This window comes from Aulonocara sp. 'chitande type north' Nkhata Bay, linkage group LG10 (genome assembly GCF_057382095.1).
Source record: "Aulonocara sp. 'chitande type north' Nkhata Bay isolate Kocher_YH1m ecotype deep benthic linkage group LG10, A_spYH_male_GT1.1, whole genome shotgun sequence".
In the NCBI taxonomy this organism is placed as follows: Eukaryota; Metazoa; Chordata; class Actinopteri; order Cichliformes; family Cichlidae; genus Aulonocara; species Aulonocara sp. 'chitande type north' Nkhata Bay.
In genome coordinates, this window is record NC_141353.1 from 32,777,805 (window position 1) to 32,799,573 (window position 21,769).

General features: G+C 41.8%; 1 protein-coding gene across 2 annotated transcripts in view; it reads left to right on the forward strand.

Moving 5' to 3' along the window:
- Window positions 1-5,354: 5,354 nt before the first annotated feature.
- Window positions 5,355-21,769, forward strand: part of slc8a4a (solute carrier family 8 member 4a) — a 29,651-nt gene continuing 13,236 nt past the window's right edge. The window contains exons 1-6 of one of the 2 annotated variants that reach the window (XM_086309566.1): window positions 5,355-6,205; window positions 6,570-6,645; window positions 9,166-10,581; window positions 10,728-11,245; window positions 19,654-19,760; window positions 21,527-21,645. In XM_086309566.1, coding sequence (XP_086165692.1) covers window positions 9,241-10,581; window positions 10,728-11,245; window positions 19,654-19,760; window positions 21,527-21,645 — 2,085 coding nt within the window. In that variant the 5' untranslated portion in view covers window positions 5,355-6,205; window positions 6,570-6,645; window positions 9,166-9,240. The remainder of the gene's footprint in view (window positions 6,206-6,569; window positions 6,646-9,165; window positions 10,582-10,727; window positions 11,246-19,653; window positions 19,761-21,526; window positions 21,646-21,769) is intronic. The other variant, XM_086309567.1, reaches the window with a different exon arrangement.

The window sequence follows — 21,769 nt, forward strand, 5'->3', positions numbered from 1 at the left end:
GAGAGATATTACTTTATTACTCAGTGAGATTTTACTGTTTTTCCTTTAACTGTGTTTTTCTGTCTTGTATTTCCAACCAGTCTGACTATTAAGAAACACAGACTATTGTTATTATTCGGCTATCAATCACTTCTTTTACATTATTGGCCTGTCTGGGCCACCTATTTAAGTTGATTGGTGGGGCTGTTGGACAACTAGGGCACTGCTTTGGCTGGCCACAGTGGGACAGAGTAAATGATGCTGGACACCAGTGGTGTGGACCAGTCCCGTCGTATGCAAATCATCTGTGAGACTCAGTTTGATTCACTTATTTATTCACCTATCATTAAAAACAATAAAATGAATTAATATTGTTAAAAGAAAAATAAATTAAAGTAAATTAAAAAAGGACCAACTGCTCTCCCTTGTCAATGATATTTCTTTGCACCTTGCTGCAGGTGAGAAAAAGAACCTGTACAGATGCAAAAAAATTAGGTGAGTTATGACAATATTATTATGCGTTTTAAGCTTTATTGAGCAGAAAGAAAATCTTCCAAGTATCCTTTAAATCCAGGTTCTCACTAATGAAGACAATGGGGAATCCTTTGCCAAGCAACAGATAATGCCTGAGCTAGCTCTAATTTAGGGTTGATTTTTTTTTCTTTTTTTTTTGGGGGGGGGGGGGGGGGGTGCACATCATAATGCATCATAATTCATTTCCAAATATTTACCTCATCTTTTTTTAAATTTAGGCTCCATGTCTTTAATACTGAAAATACTTACTGATACTTAAAATCTAGTTATGGCATAATAAAAGAGAGTTGTCAGGAGCAGGTTATACTTTAAGAGAAACTGTATCATTATGGGGTTTGGACTATATTATAGAGTATCCTTACCCCCCTCCTACACATTACTATTATGAATGTTGGTTGTATTAGAACGTACTATAACCACCTCTTTCTCACATTGTAACCATGCAAAAATGTTGGTGTGCAGACTGTGATACATTTAAATTATTGTGTTTGTCACTTTAGGGAAGTCACACCCTTAGTTGCATGTTGTATTGTGAAATGTTACCTTGATTTTAATCACAGAAGCACACCCACATTATTAAAGGGCAAGAAAGCAGACATTCTTTCATGCTATCTAGTCCATTAATGCCTGTGGTTTTGATGTTCTTTTATTATTATTATTATCCGTCTCAGTGTCAAACCAGAGTTCCTTCAATTCTATATTTTAGCCGTGCAATCGCTGCATTATATTAAGAGTTGTTTCTAAACACCCTGCTATAAATTGTGGGATGCAGCTTAATAGTTAAATAGGAAAGACACCTCTTTGTAAAATCTATTCCTGTAAAGCAACATTTAACTATGATCTTATAATACATATTTCAACAAAAGCATATTTGACCTCAGCCCGATAGAAGACCTTTGGGATGAATTAGAGTGGAGCCAAGCCAGGTCAGGCTTCCCGTACAACCACAGTGTCTGACCTCACAATGCGCTTTTGAAACAGTGGTCAAAAATTCCCATAAACACATTTGCAAACATTGTGGAAAGCCTTCCCAGAAGAGTTGAAGCTGTTATAGCTGCATAGGGTGGGCCCACATTTTATTTAAAAATATGGGGATTAAGAATGGGCTGTCACTCAAGTTCATATGTGTGTGAAGCCACACCAGCGAATACTTTTGGCACATATAGTGTATCAAAAGAGGCTCTGTCCATGGTGCTGAACAACAGCGACATTACTCAAGCTAACCGAAATGTGACAAGCATACCAGCTAATCTGAACACGTTGAAGAATGTAATAGTATATATGTGTGTGCTTTCAGGGGAAAGCAGCAGTATCATTTGCATCAGAGTCACGGTTTTGTCTGAGCAACACCTTTTTCTCTGAAGGCGCATACATCACCATCTGCTCCCACCTACAATGAATGAATAAACTGGATACAATGTTGCGATTCAGTATTTCATAAGATTTGTTCTGCCAAGGCAAAAGGGAGAGCAGTGTGTTGTTCTTAGAGTAGGTCAGTGTTTTCAATTTAAAGATCCCATTTAGGCATTCTTATCCAGGCTTGTGTGTAATGCGATTATTTGTGTTTGAATACACTGCTTCCTCTTTTTATTAAAAAAAGAGGTGCATTCAAAGACATATAAATGGCTGCCCTCAGCCTTCTGTAGTTAAGTAAAATTTCTCTTGCCACTTAAACATCACAAATGTGTATGTCATAAACTGGAGCCTTCACCACTTCATGAGTAATTAGAATTTCTCTTTAGTTCAAGGTCAGTGTTGACATAGGCAGACATGTTTTACAGGAAATATGCAGGGTGTGATGGATTAAATATGGGTGTCTTAAGTGACTTTTTAAAGAGAGATGTCTCTGCAGCTGACCGTGCAACCTTTCCACTGTCATCAGCAAGGTGTTTTAAACTGATTCCTCTTTCCAGGAAGAGAAGCCACATGGTATTTGGGTTGTTTCCCTTCTTTGGTGTTTTCTGCCCACCACTCACTGTCTAATCTCTTTTATTTCTCTCCAAGGTTTCCTGTAATCACCCCTTCAAGCCTCCATTCCATGATCATCGCAAGCAATCATTCACCAGTGAAGAGTAAATGAATGTTATTCAAATGAAAGCTGTGTTTTTAGGTTTCCGCTGAGTTGCTGTGGAGGTGGCAGTACCTCAGATACAGGCATTGATTGACATGCTTGATTACTGATGCTGGTGCTCACCAGACAGGTAGGTTAATGACTGAATACCTCACCTGTATAATTTGAAGTGAAGCAAGCTAGTATGCTATAAATTAAATAAAGTGAGCTATGACCCTTACACATGCTAGCATTTGTACATTAAGAATGGAACAGCTGTCCTCAAAGTAGATCTTTAAGGCTCATCTTCAGCACCATATTTTTATTACTGCATTCTATTAGCTTTGCTTGATTCATCTTTGAAAATCATCCTGATTTATTTGAAGTAGGCCTGTGCCTGAGTTTCACTGTCTTAAACAAGTTAATTTAGGGCCTTCCCCTAAACTTTAACTTAACCTTCTTCTGATTGGCTGGCCCCTGCAATCAGAAGGTTTTATTTATTAAATTAAAATATTATTATAAGCCGGTTTTATTCTTTAAGTCTACATAAAGTCAACAAGGTGCCAGAAAGATTCCTCAGAGATTTTTCTCCATATTGGCACGATAGCATCACACATGAGAATATCCTGTTCCACCAATTTAATTTAACTTTGTTTTATTTTATTTTATTTATACATATGCCTTTGAAACATGCCTGTAGTTTAACTAGTTCATATGTGTCATCTAGCTTCATGGAAAGATAAAGCTGGACACCATTTACAAAGCAGTAAAAATGTATGCTATGCCTTCTAATGATACTGCCTAAGGGGAACATGTATAATGTAAACAGAACTGGTCCTAGCACAGAACCCTGTGGAACTCCATTATTAATTAATCTATTAATCTTAGCATGTGAAGAGGACTCTGCATGAAATGAACAAACAGAAATGTATTAGATGGATACGATTCAAACAACTGTAATGGAGTGCAGTAAAATATTGTGATCAGTGTTAACAAATGCTGCATGGAGGTCTAACAGGACAAGCACAGAGATGAGTACACTGTAAGACGGTCATTATTAACCTTGACTAATGCTGTTTCTGCACCGTGACGAATTCTGAATCCTTCCATCGCAAAGGCGTTCTGTTGAGATTTGGTGAATGTGGAGACATCCCAAGTACACTTAATTCATTGTCATGTTGAAGAAATCAATTTCAGATGAGTTTTGAACTTTGTGTCACAGCATGTTATCCTACTTGAAGAAGCCATCAAAAGATAGGTAAGATAGGCATAGATATCAGCAACAATAGTCAGCTAGGCTTTGACTTTTAAACGATACTCAGTTGGTACCCAGATCCCAAAAGTGTCTAACTTGTATCTAACTGTTGATACAAATCAAGCTTTCATATGATTTCAAATACTGACCCTACCATCTGTTGCAGCAGAAACCAAGATTCATCAGACCAGACAATGTTTTTCCAATCTTCTGGTAAGCCTGTGAGAAGCTTCTTTGTAGCTTCAGTTTTCTGTTCTTGCTTGACATAAGTGGGTCTTGGCGTTGTGAGTTCAGAGATGCTCTGCTGTATACGTTGGTTGGAATGAGTGTCTCCATTCTCTCTCTGACCACTCAAAGAACTGCTGCTCACTGGATATATCCTTCTTTTGGACCACTCTCTGTAAACCTTCCAGATGGTTGTGTGGGAAAAATCCCAGGAGACCAGCAATTTCTGAAAGATTCATACTAGCCTGTCTGGCACCAATAGTCAAAGTCACTTAAATCACCTCTGATGCTTGGTTTGAACTTCAGCAGGTCATCTTGACCATGTCTACACATCTAAATGGATTGAACTGATGCCATGTGATTGGCAGATCAGGTATTTTTCTTAAAAATCTGTTGAACAGTTTTACCTGAATACCCGGTGAGTACATAGGTATATGTTTTTCTCTCTCACACAAGTAGCCACATGTATTTAAAAAAAATCATCTGAAGATTTAGAGATTTAGACTGAGCCGCTCCTCACAGGGATTTCTTGCCCAGAAAGCGACATCCTTATTTTTAACTTATTTTCTCATTGTGTAATGTGAGCTTCCATCATTTTAACAGTATACACATGATAGGAAAGGAAAAGCATAACAGAACCGCTTTAAACACGGCTAGGATTAGTAATGGTTAAAAAAAACCCAAAATATACTTTTTATGAAACATAATCATCCTTGGCTGCTAAATGCCCTGTTTCCAGTTTCTTATGAAACCCAAACCTGACAGAATAAGCCCATCACTGTGGCAGAGTGTCCAGAGAAACACAAAATATCATCTTCCACACATTAAGCTTTAAAATTGCTGGCTTTTACCCTGGCACCACACCAAAGCCCGTCATGTTCTTTGGCCCAGTGGTGGTACAGATCACAATGACAAAGCACTCAGTTTTCTCTCTCTAGGATTTAGATTTGTTGACCAGATAGAAGCAACATGAGATGGTGGTGTCTTATTTCTCTCAAATGAAAGTCTAATTTACTTTGTTTTGTCTTCCCCCAACAGTAGATCAACCACATGGCTCCCATCTTTTAAAGTGATGTTAGGCTAAATTCACATGTCAGAAGAAAAACTATTGAGACTATGTGCTTTTTTTCTTCTTCTTTTTTTGTCTCTAAGTAACCATCCAGACTACAACAACGGCAGCCCACAGCAGGCGTACGGGCAGATACATCTGGGATTTCGGAGTGTCAAAAACGAAGATCAGCTCTCTATCTTCTAGCTTACAGCAGGTTTTTTTGTGCTGATGGGCAACCAAGATAATGAGCAAACATTCTAAAGGGTTTCTGATGGAAATGATCATTAATCCTGGTCTCCTGATGCGCAGTCAGGAGGACCAGCCGTGCGTGTAGCGCTGCTTCTGAACGTCTCCCCTCCCCTGTTTCTGCAGTGTTACTGTTTTCCCTTTCTCGCTCGTCGTTTCTTGTGCCAGTGCTGCCCACCGCGAGAGTAAGACAAGACTTCCATTCCACACCACACTCACACTCCTCTTTCTTGTGTGCCACCATCCCTCTGCTTGATATCCATCTTGTCCTGATCCGCGTACTGTGTGGTTTGCGTCCTCTCAATCCTTCACCATTCATTCACGCCCACTCTCATGTGCAGCCCTGTTTGGTTCCTTGCGTTATCCAGCTCAGGCAGAAGAGCGAGGGAATTTTTTGCACTCAGTTTATTTTTCGGAAATAGAAAATACAATTAAATTCTCTCTTTTTTAAATTAATACTTTCTAAGATTTTGTTGTTGTTTTTTTTGGACTGGTGTAATTTAATTTATTATTTTACGCATCAACACGCAGTCAGGAAAGGATAAAGCTGAAAGCGCCTTGTGGTTTTTGAATAATTTACTTAGCTTTGCGGAGGGTGTCGCGGTGGTGGAACAATGGGAATTTAATGAGGGGAACTATTCCGGCTGTGTTAAGTTTGCTGAGGTAGGGTACTTGTCAAAGAAAAAGGAGAGAGAAAGAAAACAAGCACCGGGGAAAACTACGCGTCATTTCCAAGACACCAGCAACAAGCCAACACCATTACACCAGCCTGCCGTGTGAATGGCACACGGGGTGTCTTCCTCTGTTGAACTGGTGCAGGGTAGCCACGCTGTGACCAGGATCCAACTGAGATTCTGGGCTTTCCGTGAGTATCAGTGGGGCAGCTGTGCGCACCAAATGGACCGGTCTGTTTGTCCCTCATGCTCAGCGTACTGATCATTTAATAGGCTCTATCTTTTTTTCTTTTTCCCTTTTTATTCTACCTCTGTAATATCACTTACCTAGCCGTCTCAGAATCTGTTTCTAACTTAGCGTTTTGAATTGTTTCGAATCTGCAACAGCGGTGTTTTGTGTTTTTGTGCTGCTACTGGCTCACATTTATGGCTTTTTTTTTCTTTTTTTTTTAAAGCTTCTCAAAATTCTCCGATGTGGAACACTCGTTACTTTCATGATGGTTTTAAAAACGGACTTTGTGGTATGCTCGTTTAAGATAAGCTGTATTTCCACAGAGCAGCATGAAAGATAAGTTCATCTCCTGAGGCTAGAACTTCCACTCTGGGTTGACTCACTGACAGCTGCATCCAGGTGAGTAATATAGTTTCTCACAATGTTTAAAATAGGAACTATAACTATAAGCTAAACAAAAAAAAAAAGAAAGAAAGAAAAGAAAGAAAAGAAACTAAGCAAGCCCCTGCATGAGAATTTTTCTTGCCCCCCATTATACTAGACTCTTAGACTAACAGCTGCATGTAAATCCAGTAACACTTGTCTTAGTGCTTAGACTGATGAGTGTGCTTTGAGCTCAAAACAACATCTCGAGAAACTCCGGTTTCTTTTCATTTTCTTCCATGTTTCTGTTCTGTTTTCCTTTTGTTTATGAATTCTAATGACTTTTCCTTCCCTAAATAGCAGAGATGACATTTATGAGGCGTCTCAATACAAACTGAGTGTGCCACCATTTGAAAAGCGCACACGCTTACACACAAAACAAGTGCAGGCATCAAAGTGTGAGTCATTATGTGTTTACTTGCCAACCCTGGACCTTTGCTTAGCAAACAAGAACATGTTTGAGGATTAATTTAATTTGGGTCTGCTTTTTTTTTAAAGGCTTGGATAATTATAGAATTATTGAAGGTTAGTAACTCTGTTAGATGGAAAGTGGCATCATGCTGGGTTTGCCAGTAGTTGGTAAAGTCTTCATGTTGCACTCGGGCTTTTAATTGCAAACATGTTAGAAATCAGCAGATCAGAGAACTGTAGTTTTGCACTGGATACTTGCACACTTTGAATAGATGTAATGTGACGAAGGTGAGGAGATTTCAGAGTGTGTGCTTGTGTTGACTAAAAAATTAAAACATCTGTATTCTTAAGGGGAAATGAATAATGTGCTTCAGTATCTCATTTACTTGTTGCTGCCTGGCGACTTTAGTGAGGAAAACATATCACTAAATACTGCACAGAACAGAAAGAGACATTTTTTCTCTATAGTTTTCCTGCATTTCCACCAGTCGGAGATCTTGCTTTTGCCATAGAAACATCACCCACTCAAAATTTGTGCAGGATTGTGTGCCAGATGAAAGCAACGTATTAATTAAATCTGCTTTCGAAAGTGAAGGAATCAGTGATGATATCAATATGTGATTTCACATAACAGTAATGAGGGATATTTCATTCAGTCCGAAAAAAAGACTGTTTCATTGTCCCTGATTGGAGCTGCCTGTTGCAGGAGTCGCTGTCCATGGTGCTGATCTCACTCGCTCAATCTGATCAGCAGACAGGTGTCGGGCTGTTGCTGTTGCTGTTGTACAAATACAATCTGTTAGTCACTTATTTATGAGCTAACAGCAGAAAGAAAGAAAAAAAACTGACGGCTTAATTCCTGCATCTGTGCTGCACCACTTCACCCTGAAATGTAGCCTTGATCGAAACCGTGCTCTACTGTTATGCAGGTCAGATTGGAGAATGCTGCCTTTCACTGCTGCATGTCAATGAGAGCAGGTGCCAAACATGCAGCTTTGCCAGACTGCTTCTGCTGTAGGTGTGCAACCTATTTCTGAGACAAGGATGGTCTTTAAATTTTCATTAGAAAACACCAGACACATTACTAGACATCTTTCCCTCTCCTCTTTTTTCACAGATGTTAATCCTTTGAAGAGTTTAGCACAGTACTCCCTGAAATGTCTATTCAGGCCATTAAGATACTGCTGGTGGGGGGGGGGGGGGGGGGGGCACTGGGGAATTGTTTTTACTTGTCCCCTGATGCCGTTTCCATTGCTTATGTAAAATTTTAAACTAAATTAAACTAAGCTGAACGGCAGATTGGCTGATCTCAGTGGTAGCCCGCATCTGTGGATTTCTCAGCTGATACCCATCTAAGCGTCAGTCTGGTTAATTTCATATAACACATGGTATTAAAGCTGCTTCAGCCAGCCCACGAGTTGCTGTGCATATGCATGCTGCTTTGCAACCCCACTCCACCCTGTCATGCTCTGTCTGACTTAATCAGAGAAACTATGTTGGCAAATATAAATTACTGCATGTGGAATGGATTCTTTTAGGTAAGGTGGTGATGATTGAATTGCACTCAGGCATCCAGCTTTATATTTCATACTAGACCTGAGAAGTGTGTTGGACTCTCTAGACACTAGAGCTGTTCCTCCTTTAAATCATCCTATAATATATGTACCAGTAGGGCTACCTAGGAACAACTGCTCCTTTCTTGTTATTCTCGTTGCCAGTGGATATTATTTTTGGACTCCCATCTAACTCGACAGTACCGGGTGGACTGAGTCAGTTTTTCCCTCGATACTACAGGTGCAAAGGGTAACATTTTCACTGCGGTTTAGCACAGAATGACCACATTATATGTGTGGGAGTCGTACAGGGTAGTTCAATACCAGTGACTCAACGATTAGTAGGTGCCAATATTTCTGGCTCTCTAAACTCGGACCAACGAAACTGATGGATCCCACATCATTTGCATACAAAAGAGCACTTTTGTGGTGCCATATTGGGGTTATTTTGAGAATATAACTGAATAATGAACATCTGACATGTGGCTTTCTCATCCACCATGCAAATTTCTTTTTTTTTCCTGTCTTTCAGAGGTTCATGCGAACCTTCACATGTCACGTGCACTGATCTCTAGCATTAGAAGACTCAAAGCATCACCACACCATCATGTTTCTACACAAGCGTATCTTGAACTGCTCTCCACCTGCCACCCCATGCATGTTCATCTCTCTTCTGCTGGTTCTCCTCCCGGGAGTCACCCGGTTCTCCTACGGCAGCAGGGATGATGACATCGGCAGCAGCCCAGGCAACTGCTCCAGTGATGACAACTGCTCCGAGGGCGTGGTGCTGCCCATGTGGAATCCCCAGAACCCCGCAGTGGGTGACAAGGTGGCACGTGCCATTGTTTACTTTGCCGCTCTCATATACATGTTCCTGGGCATGTCCATCATCGCCGACCGGTTCATGTCTTCTATCGAGGTCATCACCTCTCAAGAAAAGGAGATCACCATCAAGAAGCCTAATGGTGAGACAACAACAACCACTGTGCGCATCTGGAATGAAACGGTCTCCAACCTGACCCTGATGGCCCTGGGCTCCTCGGCACCAGAGATCCTGCTGTCTGTCATCGAAGTGGTCGGCCATAACTTTGAAGCGGGAGCTCTGGGTCCCAGCACCATCGTGGGCAGTGCTGCTTTCAACATGTTCATCATCATTGCTCTCTGTGTCTATGTGGTGCCAGAAAATGAAACCCGCAAGATAAAACACCTGCGGGTGTTTTTTGTCACCGCAGCCTGGAGCATATTCGCCTACATCTGGCTGTATCTCATCCTGTCAGTGTTTTCCCCCGGAGAAGTGCAAGTCTGGGAAGCAGTCCTGACCTTCCTCTTCTTCCCCCTGTGCGTTCTGCAAGCCTGGATCGCAGACCGCCGCCTGCTCTTCTACAAGTACGTCCACAAGCGCTACCGAGCCGACAAGACCCGCGGCATTATCATCGAGTCAGAGGGAGATGCCATGTTCACTAAAATGGACTTGGAGATGGATGGACAGGGTGTGAACTCTCACACTCACCCCAAAGAGGCTCTGGATGGGATGCTGGAGGGCGTGGAGGATAGTGGTGGGATGAGCGCGGAACAAGATCAAGAAGAAGAGGCCCGCAGGGAGATGGCTCGTACTCTAAAAGAGCTAAAACAGAGGCACCCAGATAAGGACATGGAGCAGCTCATCGAGATGGCCAACTATCAAGTGCTGGTCCAGCAGCAGAAGAGCAGGGCCTTTTATCGCATTCAAGCTACGCGCATGATGATCGGAGCGGGGAACATCCTGAAAAAGCATGCAGCTGACCAGGCCAGGAAGGTGGTGAGCTGTCACGAGGCCAGCGGGCAAGAGGAAGATCCTAACACTATCTACCTGCAGTTTGAAGACTCTCATTATCAGTGCTTTGAGAACTGCGGCTCACTAAAGCTGACCGTGAGTCGGCACGGAGGAGAAAGTGGCTGCACTGTCAAGGTGAGGGGGGAAAGCACAGAGATTGCAAATGCTCAAGGTCAATTTTAAATCACCTTTAACTGCCTGAGGCATAAAGTATTAATATTAATATTTTTATTACAACTCCAGCCACTACATATTTGATGAAATTTTTTTTCCCTGCACAGGTGGAATACCGGACGGAGGACGGGACTGCCAATGCAGGTTCAGACTACGAGTTTGCTGAGGGCACGTTGGTCTTCAAGCCTGGCGAGACAACCAAAGAGTTCACTGTTGGCGTGATCGACGATGACATTTTTGAAGAGGACGAGCACTTCTACGTACGCCTCAGCAACCCGCGCATCGTGCACAGAGCCGAGGTCTCAGTCCTGGAGCCGAGCTCCATCACCTCCAGCAACAGCATGGTGGGCCTTCCCTCCCATGTTCCTCCAAAGGCGGCACTGGGCAATCCTCACATCGCCACCGTCACCATCTATGATGACGACCACGCTGGCATCTTTACGTTTGAGAGCAACTCCACAAGGGTCAGCGAGAGCGTTGGCAACATGCAGGTGAAGGTTCACAGGACATCCGGGGCACGGGGAAAAGTGGCTGTGCCCTACCACACTGTCGAGGGGACCGCCAAAGCAGGGGAGGACTACGAAGAGGTGTCCGGCAAGCTGGAGTTTCAGAACGATGAGACCATGTGAGTGCCAGTTCCTCTTGTTCATCACTTGATTAAACATCACCGCCCACACATTGGTACATTAAACTGTCCTGCTAGATTACTGTAAGTTATCTATTCTGGTAACGAATGAAAGGCCTATTTTTATGACTCACAGATACGTTTGCTCGGCGAAGTTTAGCTCTTTTCGCAGGGACGATGTGGGAGGATAAGAGGATATAATTGTGCGGCAGATAATGAAAGATCGTGGAGATTTAAAAGAACAAGAAAAAGGAGGAGAAGAGGAAGATGAAACCCAGAAACAGTTTCCTGTGAATGAATTAAATGCAGCCTGTTGGGATTTCTGTGGAAGTTCTGTTGAAGCTCATTGTAATGCACAACACTAAAGACTTCCCTGTGGAAAACAAAGGAAGCCCACACGAGCAACAGAGTAGAAAAGGGGGGAAAAATCAGACAGGTGACTTGCACGGCAGCTACTAAAACAGGTGCATGCACTGGAGCCCGTGTGGTTATTTTAGTTAAAGCATTTGTGGATGCACCAGCAGAGATGAGGAGAGAAAAAGATGAGGGAGGCAGAGTGCAGAGAGCGAGGGAGTGAGAGCGCTGGAAGAGTGATGTTTTTCCAGCTTTTCTTTCTTTCTTTTTTTTTTCACTTGAACGCTGTTTGAAAGGGCTGGCTGAATGATGAGTACACTTGTAGTGTTTGCTTTATGACGAGATGAGCAAAAGACCTGGCAGTTACACAGAACGGTTATGTTTTTTTTTTTTTAATTTCTTACTTTAAAAAAAGAAAGAAAATGCCCTCAACCGTACCGAGCTCATTACAAAATGATTTACTGCACGGCAAAGGACGAAACAAAGGAATCAAATGTGTCAGATGCATCCGTCTGCGCGAGGCTCGTGTGTAGGTGTATTGTGTAGGTTGGCCGAGTGGGAGGAAAGGCAGGTGAATACATGGTGTCAAAGAAAACGCAGATCTCCCTATTTGTCTTTCTTCTTTTTTTTGCCTCGCAGCGCAGGTGAAATTTGAATATACTGCTCTGTTTTTAGCAGTTTCCTTGCGCACAATCTATGCTTTTTCTCCTTTTTATGCATTAGTCTATGTGTATAATTAAGGCCGTATTAGAGTGCTGAATCTGCTTTAAACCCACATCAAGCAACATGTCGCTCCAAAGGGGAACTAAAAAGAGCTTCTTGAGCATCCAAAGCAATTAAAGAGAGTGAAGAGGGGTTAAAGGGGTCCCAAAAGTTCCCCTCATAGCACAGTCAGCTACAGAGGCTGCAGTTAATGAGTCAATAGTGTATAACAATGTGAAATGAGAGGCAGGCAGCTGGCATCTGCATTCAAATAGAGACCGAGCAGTAGATACAGTCCTCACCTACTGAGCTAAGACTGTGCTCATTCGACTGTAGAAAGCTGACAGTGAAAGTACACTTCATAATATCTGGAGTCATGCTTCCCTTAACAGTCGATGTGCAGCAGTGGAGAGGACTGGGGGTGTGACTGTGGAGAGTGGGATCCAGTGGGGCAGGACAGTTTGTTATCAGAAAACAGATGAAAAGAAAACCCAGACCCAGCAGAAAAAAAATGCCAAAGCAGTGTTCAGCTACTCCTGTCCTCCTCGGAATAGCAAGCGAGGACTTAAAGGGGAATGCGGGAGTACTTTGATCATAGGTGGGAAAGGTTTGACTCAGATCTTGAATCGAAATTGCCAGGTTGAGCAGCTGACTTATCTTTTAAGCTGAATCTAAATGAGTTTTCTAATATTGCTGCTGGAAATGCGCTCATCTCTGCGTGCCACCCGAAGGTGTTAATGTTTGACTCTGATGCCGAGCCAAAAGTTCACCACTTTTGGAGAGCTTAAGTCGAAGACTGCCAGGCCAGATTGTGCTCCTCTTTACGCAGCGTGTGAATTCTTTATGCCAGTCAGTCCTGTTAAAAGATGTAGGTGAAATGGCATCATCTTGAAGCGTCGCCGTCGTTGTATGCGTCTATTTGTTTCTCCGAGACTATAAACTCACACCCTCTCTGTGTTAAATGCACGTCTGCGCTCATTACTGCTCAGCAGGCTGCCAAAGTTCATCGTTCAAAACCGAGCTGGCTTTTCATACCCGAGTGTTTCCCCGCTTGTTCGCGACAAAGAGATGACACTCGGCGACGGTCCTCTGGGCACCTCTGTGTTTGCGTGTTTGTTACAGGGTCTCAAGCTTTGTGTGTCTTTGTGCTCACGTACATCTGTCTTCCCCCGTCAATATTTGAGCATGCAGAGGAGCAAAAGAGGAAGCCAAGTTTTTAAGCTTTTGATGCGGAGCCAGGAGGAGCAGTTTAAAATCTAGGCATGCATATAAATAATAATTTACCATTGAAATTCTGCTCTGCAGTAAATAAATTATGATGTACAGACACAAACCTGAGCCAAAATAAACAAGCTGACATCAAGCGCCATTTTACATTCTGTGTTTATGGATTAGAGGAAGATCTGCAATAGACCCTTTGATGCTCGTATGTAGCATAATCTCATATCTGTTCTCGTTAGTGCCTCAAATATGCGCCTCTATGCACTAGTTGAGTCTGAAGTGGATAATGGGGGCAGTTACATAAGCTAAGATAAAACAGATAGAAGGGGATCACTTTTGAAAAGAAAATCAATACACTGATATTCTTTATCGCTCACGCCTGAGGTGCTCGAGCTCGATGACATACAGAACTTCCTGAAAGACAAACAGATTCAGGGCTTGGTAACATTAACACAAAACATTTGCAGACCAATGTTTACATATTATAGCTGTTTAATGTAACTTGGAGGTAGTCTCAAAAATATGTGGAAAAACCAGCAATGTAGGCTACTCTTGTTTATGTTTGGGCTGTTAGCCTTTAGCTTAGCAACTGCTGCAAAGAAGACAGAAGCTATAACTAAATAACTTTTTTATGGCATTTTTCCTTTATTGATAAGAAAGTGTAGACAGCATACAGGAAAACAGGAATTGCTTTGGGCAGACTCAGACCCCTGGCGTAACCTCTGGCATGCAGCTTCTTTATAAATCCTCATTAAAAAGAATGAAAACATCCAACTGCAGTTATTGCGTATCCTGTCCCTTCAAATCAACCTTTCAAGTAGCCACAGAGCTAATCACATATTAGCCTTCCTGCTTCCATGTCACAAAGGACGGCACTGTTTGTCAATCAGTGCACCACCATAATTCACTGTGAAATTTCTTGACTTTTAATGGATAATAGACATTTGTGATCCCCAGTGGATGAAACATCTCAATGTGTTTTGTACTGGGGTCAAATATTGTACAGACAAACAGTCATGGTTCTCGGAGGATGGATCCTAATGTCTTTGATGGCCTAACGTTTTCTCTTGTGCTGATATGAGGTTAACATTTGTATCTCTGAGCGTAATATCTCTGCAATTAGTGCTACGAAATTAGGTCCACCAGTTAATGCTCACCTCTAGAGGAACAGTAATGAAGTGATAGCATCCCTCTGGTCAAAATCCTTCCCAAAGCCAACCGTGCTTTACATTTATTGCAAATTAGCAAGTGAACATACTAAATTGAGATAGTGAACATGTTACACAGTACACCTGAGGAGAATCAGCGTGTTGTCCTGCTGACATTAAAATTTACCACTGAGCTTAAACGGCTGCAGGGTAGAAATGAATTTCAAATTCTCCTCGTCCCACTTGTCTCTCCCTGTGCTTATTAGTTCAGACCATTCTCCATTATGTTGCCACACATTTTTGCAAGTACAAGTTATCAGTGGTGGAATAATTTGTTATTATCAATGTCAAAACGGGTTTCTTTCTGTAGAAATTTTCTCTACATAATAACCCAACAACACAGTGGAGAGACAGTAATGTAATGTAATGCAGCTGCTTTCTGTTTATAATAAGCTACACTGCAGCCTCTCTGGAGCTGGCTGAGATTCAATATCTTGCTCAAGGACACTTCAGCACTGTAGGCAGATGCTAACATGCCACTTTGATTCATGGCTCTTTAAATGAACGGAGGTGCTAGGTCCAGCTGTGGATTTTGACACACTGTCATGCATTCACTCGGTCTCCCTGCCGGCTTAATTTTTGTCAGGGTCTCGGGAGGGCAGAAGCTTTCTTTTTTTTTTCTTTGCAGCAGGCAGAGGGTAGAAATTAGAGACACTCTCTCTGGCTACAGAGTGAACACAGTCATACCTGTGGGCAGTTTGGAGTCTCCGGGCCTCATGCCTTACTGTATATGCCTCTGGATTGTGGGAGGAAACTGGAGCATCCTTAAGGAACCGACAAAAAATGTGGAGGAGAGGGAACCTCCAAATAAAAACAGAACTACTTTAAGAGTCACAGACGATATGTATGATGCTTTCTTTCTGTAGGTGACAATTATGACCAACCTCCTTTTTCTCATTTCTCTGGTTAAGTCAAACTAATCCTGATAATTAATTTACAAACAAGGCATACTTTTTTTTAGCATTCAACATACTCTCAGTAAATGTAAGACAACTGCAAAAAGAGCCAGGCAGATGGAGAACAGATTACGGTTGTTGCAGATAGAGCAGAGATCAATCTTTAGAATGCATGCAATATTGTCTGTGTGACAGATGCAATTGGAGGTTTATACCACTGCGGCTACTCAGAAACTTTCCCAGGAATTGAGCCAACCGGGCAGCAGAGATGGCTGATGGCTCCGCAGTGTAATGTGATATGGAGCAAGCCAAGGATTTACAGTGTTGATAAAATCCAATTGTGTCTGTAATAATCAGAGTTTACATTGACTTGCAGCGACAGGGCTCATAAAGCAGGACTGTGTGCTGTTTAGAAAATGTATTTTTAAACTGAACATTTTAAACCCAAGCGTACGAAGGAAATTATAAAGGACCACAAATTTTAAAAGATAACTTTACATTTTGGGAAATGTGCTAAAATAAAAAAGAACAACTATGATTTTGCAGGGAGTTCTATTCATTGTAAATAACTGGCTCAGCATGAATATTGTACAGCTGTGGTCAAAGGTTTACATACTTACCATGACAAAAATGAGGACTATGATTAAAAGCCCAGACAAACATCAGACAGAATTATGTCAGAATTAGGCCAGAAGCTTGTTAATGGTTACCAAAAAAAATCTTGTTGATGTGCAACTTGCTAAGGGACATTTAACCAAATGTTAACGGGGGATATGATGCTTTTGACACTGTGTGGTTTAAAAAATATCTAATACTAATATAAATTCAAACTTGTGGACCCAATTCTTTTTTCTTTTGTTTTTTCAAACTCATTATAGATGTGTGCTGTATAATCATTTCACTATGAACAAAGAACAGTTTAAAAAAATCATCAAAAGCCCAAAAGTATAATGAAGTTCATATAAAATGATGAGTATCTGTAACTTTAAGATGAAATCCACAAACTTACATTTTTACATCATCTAAACTGACCTGCGAGAGCTGTGTTGTTAGCTGTAGACTGGGCTCAGCTAGGCTAGCTGTTTCCCTCCATCCAGACTACATGCTAAGCTAAGTCGACTGCTTGCTATTCTACTTTAATAATTTGAGTGCAGACATTAAACTGTCATCAATTTTCATTTTCAGCAAGAACACAAAATTGCGTATTTTTTTAAAATGTGAGACTATTCCTTTAACGTATTTAGCTAGTTAGCAGGTGTCTGACTTAGTTTACTTTAGCTAACTTTTTTAGCTAAATCAGCTAAATTGTGATTATTTTTACTTACAGTGAAGATGAAGGCAGAACTTCATTGATTTCATATTTTGATTAGTTTACATGCTTTCATTGGTAGTCATTTACGTGCTGGAAACATTTAAAATTAAAAATGCATCACTTCATCATCTGAACTGCTTTTGGGTGGTGATGAGAGACAAAACCACTCACACTCTCAACCATAGACAGTTTAGAACCAGTCAGTCTAACAAGCGTGTCTTTGGATTGAGGGAGAAAACTGCATCACCAGGACTAAAACTCAGTAGGCACAGGGGGGAAAAACGCAAATTCTACGCAGAAATGTGGCAGCATACATTCTTGCTGCAGGTCAGAGTCTCTAACGACAGAACCACTGTGCGCATGAAAATTAAAAATGTGAAATATGTTCTTAAGCTTTGGGCTTTTAAGGCGTTTGAAAAGAATCTGCAACTTTCAAACTCTGGTGGTACGATTTTCTTTGAAGAATTGAAGCATAAATTCAGCTTGAATAGATTTTATTTTGCGTGTGAGTATTGCAAGCTGCCCTGTTGTCATCCGTTCTCGTAAAGTATAACCAAACTTTTGAGCGTTTGAGCCGCTTACGTGCCGTGTTTCCTGCCAGGTAAATGACGCTCCGCAACGTGGTGACGTCATTCGTCATTCGCTTTAATGCTGAACTCAAACATAACATAACTGGAAAAAATCAAAATAAACTAACACCGGTGGACTGACAAAACACACAGCAAAATAAACGGTAGATTGCAACACGGACACAGAGAAACACAGGGCTTAAATACACAGAGGGAGCAATCAGGGAAAGGGCAACAGGAGTGAGACACAGCTGGGGCAAATCAGGCCTAACGAGACAAAGGAAGCAAAACTAGACACATTAACATGAGACATGGACTTTCAAAGTAAAACAGGAAACATAACAGAGACTGAACAAAAGACACAGACTCACATGCAGTCACTACAACAGAGGTAGCTTTTATATCAGAACATTCTCCTCATCTCTGCCTCCAGTGGCTTTTGAGATTGCTGTGTGTTAGGCCTCAGTTACACCAACCTAATACAGACTGTGAAGCAGCACTTTGCCACCAGTTTCTCCTAGCGACAGCAAACAACCTACCACACGCACCAACCAGCCAGGGGAATACACATTTTTCTCTGGTGACCAGTGGTTTCCAGATGGTTGCAGACTAGTGTGCAGGACTGGAGTGTAGCAATAATTAAATCATCCGTTCTTCCATTCGTAACTGTCTTTTCTTTAGCAAGCACTGCTTGTCTTTAGCCACTCAGTTTTGCTTGGTTTATTTGCGCTGCTAATGCTTTTGAAATACTAACAAAGGTATTACTGATTCAAGTAAAATATATTTTTTTAAAAAGAGGGATGGAACTACTTTACGTGAAGGACCAACTCACCGAAACTAAGAAAGCAGGAGAACTAATCTCACCACAGCTGTTTTTTAGTCTGTTTTGAAAAGTCACTTTTGATTTTCTCGCATTTTGCATTATCACCCACCTCTTTTTGTCTGAAATCAGTGCAAATGAGCTTCAAACTGTGGCAGCAGTTTAGAGTTAGACTGCCAGCTAATCAGCCCGATGCATTAAATGAACCCGGGCCCCTGCTGCTTCTCGACAGCCTTTAATTTCTCGTTTGGATTTTAGTGGAAAATGTAAATGTTCGTCTGTATATTCTGCTTATCTAGGTACGCTACAGCAAGACAAACAGTGTCTGCCTAAAATGTGATGTAATGTCAAAATGGCTGCTACATTAGCACAATCCACAGCAGCAGAGCCTTCACATTTTATTTCAAGGCCCCGGCACGGCGATTCAAAGCAAATATACCATGCACACAAACTCTTTTGTTCCTGTTGCGAGGTCTCCAGGCTGCGCTTCACGTTGCTCCCACTGGCATGACTTAGCCTGACATTAGACAGCCAGTGACGTATCGTTGCTGTTTAAAATAAACTTCTTCTTCCTCAGCAAGCAAAAGCTCTTCATGCGTGTTGTCAAACCCTGAGTGTATATGTGTAGACAGAAATAGACAGCCACCCACATATCATTAGGGAAATGGAGGGAGAGGGAGAGAGAGAGACTGGCTGTGACAGTGTGGGCGAACGAAGAGGGCTGAAGAAAATATGTCGGTCACAGTTTGACAAAGCAGCCTCACATTTTTGAGCTCTCGGATTTAAGAGCACAAACTATATATATATGTCTTATCATGAGTCCCTGTGTAGATAGGTGACATAATTTCCACAGAGACAAAGGTAATAATTCAATTCCTCATGACTTCTAACTTGAGTGTGTGGGAGGGGTGTGGGCTATTTCGCTTTAGTTGTGCTCTAATGGAATTAATGGTGCAGAAGGAGTCCGCCCTCTTGTGGGGTGTTAGGAAAATTTATATTTTAGTCTTTTTTTTCTTCGTAGTGTTCGGCAGCGCATGATATTTGTCAATTTGGGGGAAATGTTGAGCTTCCACCTTCTTATCTAACAGATCTGTTTCATGATTCACTGTGTAGGCAGTCTACCTCTTAGCTACTCTGGTTTTATTTGAATGTGTACGAAAGCATAGTCTCAGCATTGGAAGCTGCTCTTACCTGCCTGGGATCTATTTTGAGCGTGTTTAGATAACAGAGGGTTACTGCAGGTTGACTCATACGGGCAGCTACTTTTATTTCCCCTAAACAAAGCTAATCCGCTTCTCCTTGTTCCCCTGACCCCTCGACCTTTAGGAAATTGCTGAATGTGAAGATCATTGATGATGAGGAGTACGAGAAAAACAAGACATTCACAATTGTGTTGGAGGAGCCCATACTGCTGGAGGTGGGACAGAGACACGGTGAGTGGATGACATCACTGTGTGCTACATGTGCAGAGTGATATGTCACTCTATTTGGTGGCTTGAGATAAATGTGTGCACTAAATGCTTGGATTAATGCAGATTAAACCTTACAGCACAACTAATCTCAAACTTCCTCATCAGGCCTTATTCATGAAGACTGAAAGTCTAATTGATGTACTTAAAATTGCTCAGGGTTAGAGTAAAAATGTCATTGTATTTCATCAATGTTATTTTTGAGAGCTTTTACAGTCAACCGTGGCTCAGGGGGTTGGGAAGCGTATCTGTAACCGGAAGGTCGCCGGTTCGATCCCTGGGCTCTCTGTCCTGGTCGTTGTGTCCTTGGGCAAGACACTTTACCCTACTGCCTACTGGTGTTGGCCAGAGGGGCCGATGGCGCGAAATGGCAGCCTCGCTTCTGTCAGTCTGCCCCAGGGCAGCTGTGGCTACAACCGTAGCTTGCCTCCACCAGTGTATGAATGCGAGAGTGAATGAATAGTGGCATTGTAAAGCGCTTTGGGTGCCTTGAAAAGCGCTATATAAATCCAATCCATTATTATTATTAATCATTCAATTCAGTTCAATTTTATTTATATAGTGCAACAACGGCTGCTTCAAGGAGCTTTATACTGTAATAATACAGAAAAAAACAATCAGATGACCCCTATAAGCAAGCACTTGGCGACAGTAATGGTAAATGGCCTGCATTTGTATAGCGCTTTTCTAGCCCCTAAGGACCCCAAAGCGCTTCACACTACATTCAGTCATTCACCCATTCACACACACATTCACGCACTGGCGATGGCAAGCTACATTGTAGCCACAGCTGCCCTGGGGCACTGACAGAGGCGAGGCTGCCGGACACTGGCGCCACCAGGCCCTCTGACCACCACCAGTAGGCAAACACGGGGTTAGTATCTTGCCCAAGGATATTTGGCATGCAGCCAGGGTGCAGCCTGGGATCGAACCACCGACCTTCTGATTAGTGGCTGACCTGCTCTGCCACCTGAGCTACAGCCACCCCAGGAAAAGCTCCCTTTTAACAGGAAGGAGAAAAGACACACTGTGGAAGAGAGCTGTAATTACTGTGCAATAGCTGCTTTTGCAATTGCATGTTAAATTAAACTAACTAACATCAAAAAAGTACTTGTAATACAACTGTGCTCATATCAATACTCACTCAGACTCTTTGCTAAATGTGATCATATTTTAATGACTGATGATTTGCAACCTAAAAGTACTGTGGATATATTAAAAATGTGACGTGTAGTCAGAAAATGTTTGGGAAAGTCCTGTTTATGAGACCTATTTATATTAATAACATACGATTCTGCTTATTATTTATTAAACATAATGACAATAAACACATACAAGAAATGATAAGCCAGTAATGAATGCAGAAAGAATATATCCCTGAAGTAAATTACTAAGTAGAGAATTCAAAACATAAATAACAGAATACATATTCACATAATCCACTATTATAAATAAAACCACTGACATAAATAAACCTAAATCCTCTATTCCAAGTACTTTTTATGCTCTTGATTAAATTTTGAGTATCAATATGCAGACTGCCGTGTTTTATTTATTTCAATACGTGTCTCCCCAACATCTCTCGCGTTGGGTTTACCAATTATGATTGGCTGATCTGTCACTCAGAGTCACTGTAATGGACCGTAGCACACACAGAGGACTGACTTTCATTATCATCCAAGCACCATGTAGGAAATCCTGGATGATAGTTTATTCTTGTGCTGCCCTAGGTGACACTAATGACAACAAGACAGCAGTGGGTCCGGAGGACGTGTCAAAGATGGGCTGCCCATGTCTGGGAGAGCACACCAGGCTGGAGGTGGTCATTGAGGAGTCTTATGAATTCAAGGTAACACAAAATCAGCAGCTTCGTAACTCAGAGCCGACATGGACTGACTTTACAACATTAACCTGGAAAAATGCAGCAATTTCACTAATGTCACAGTATTTTGGGTTAATATATATTTTACTTT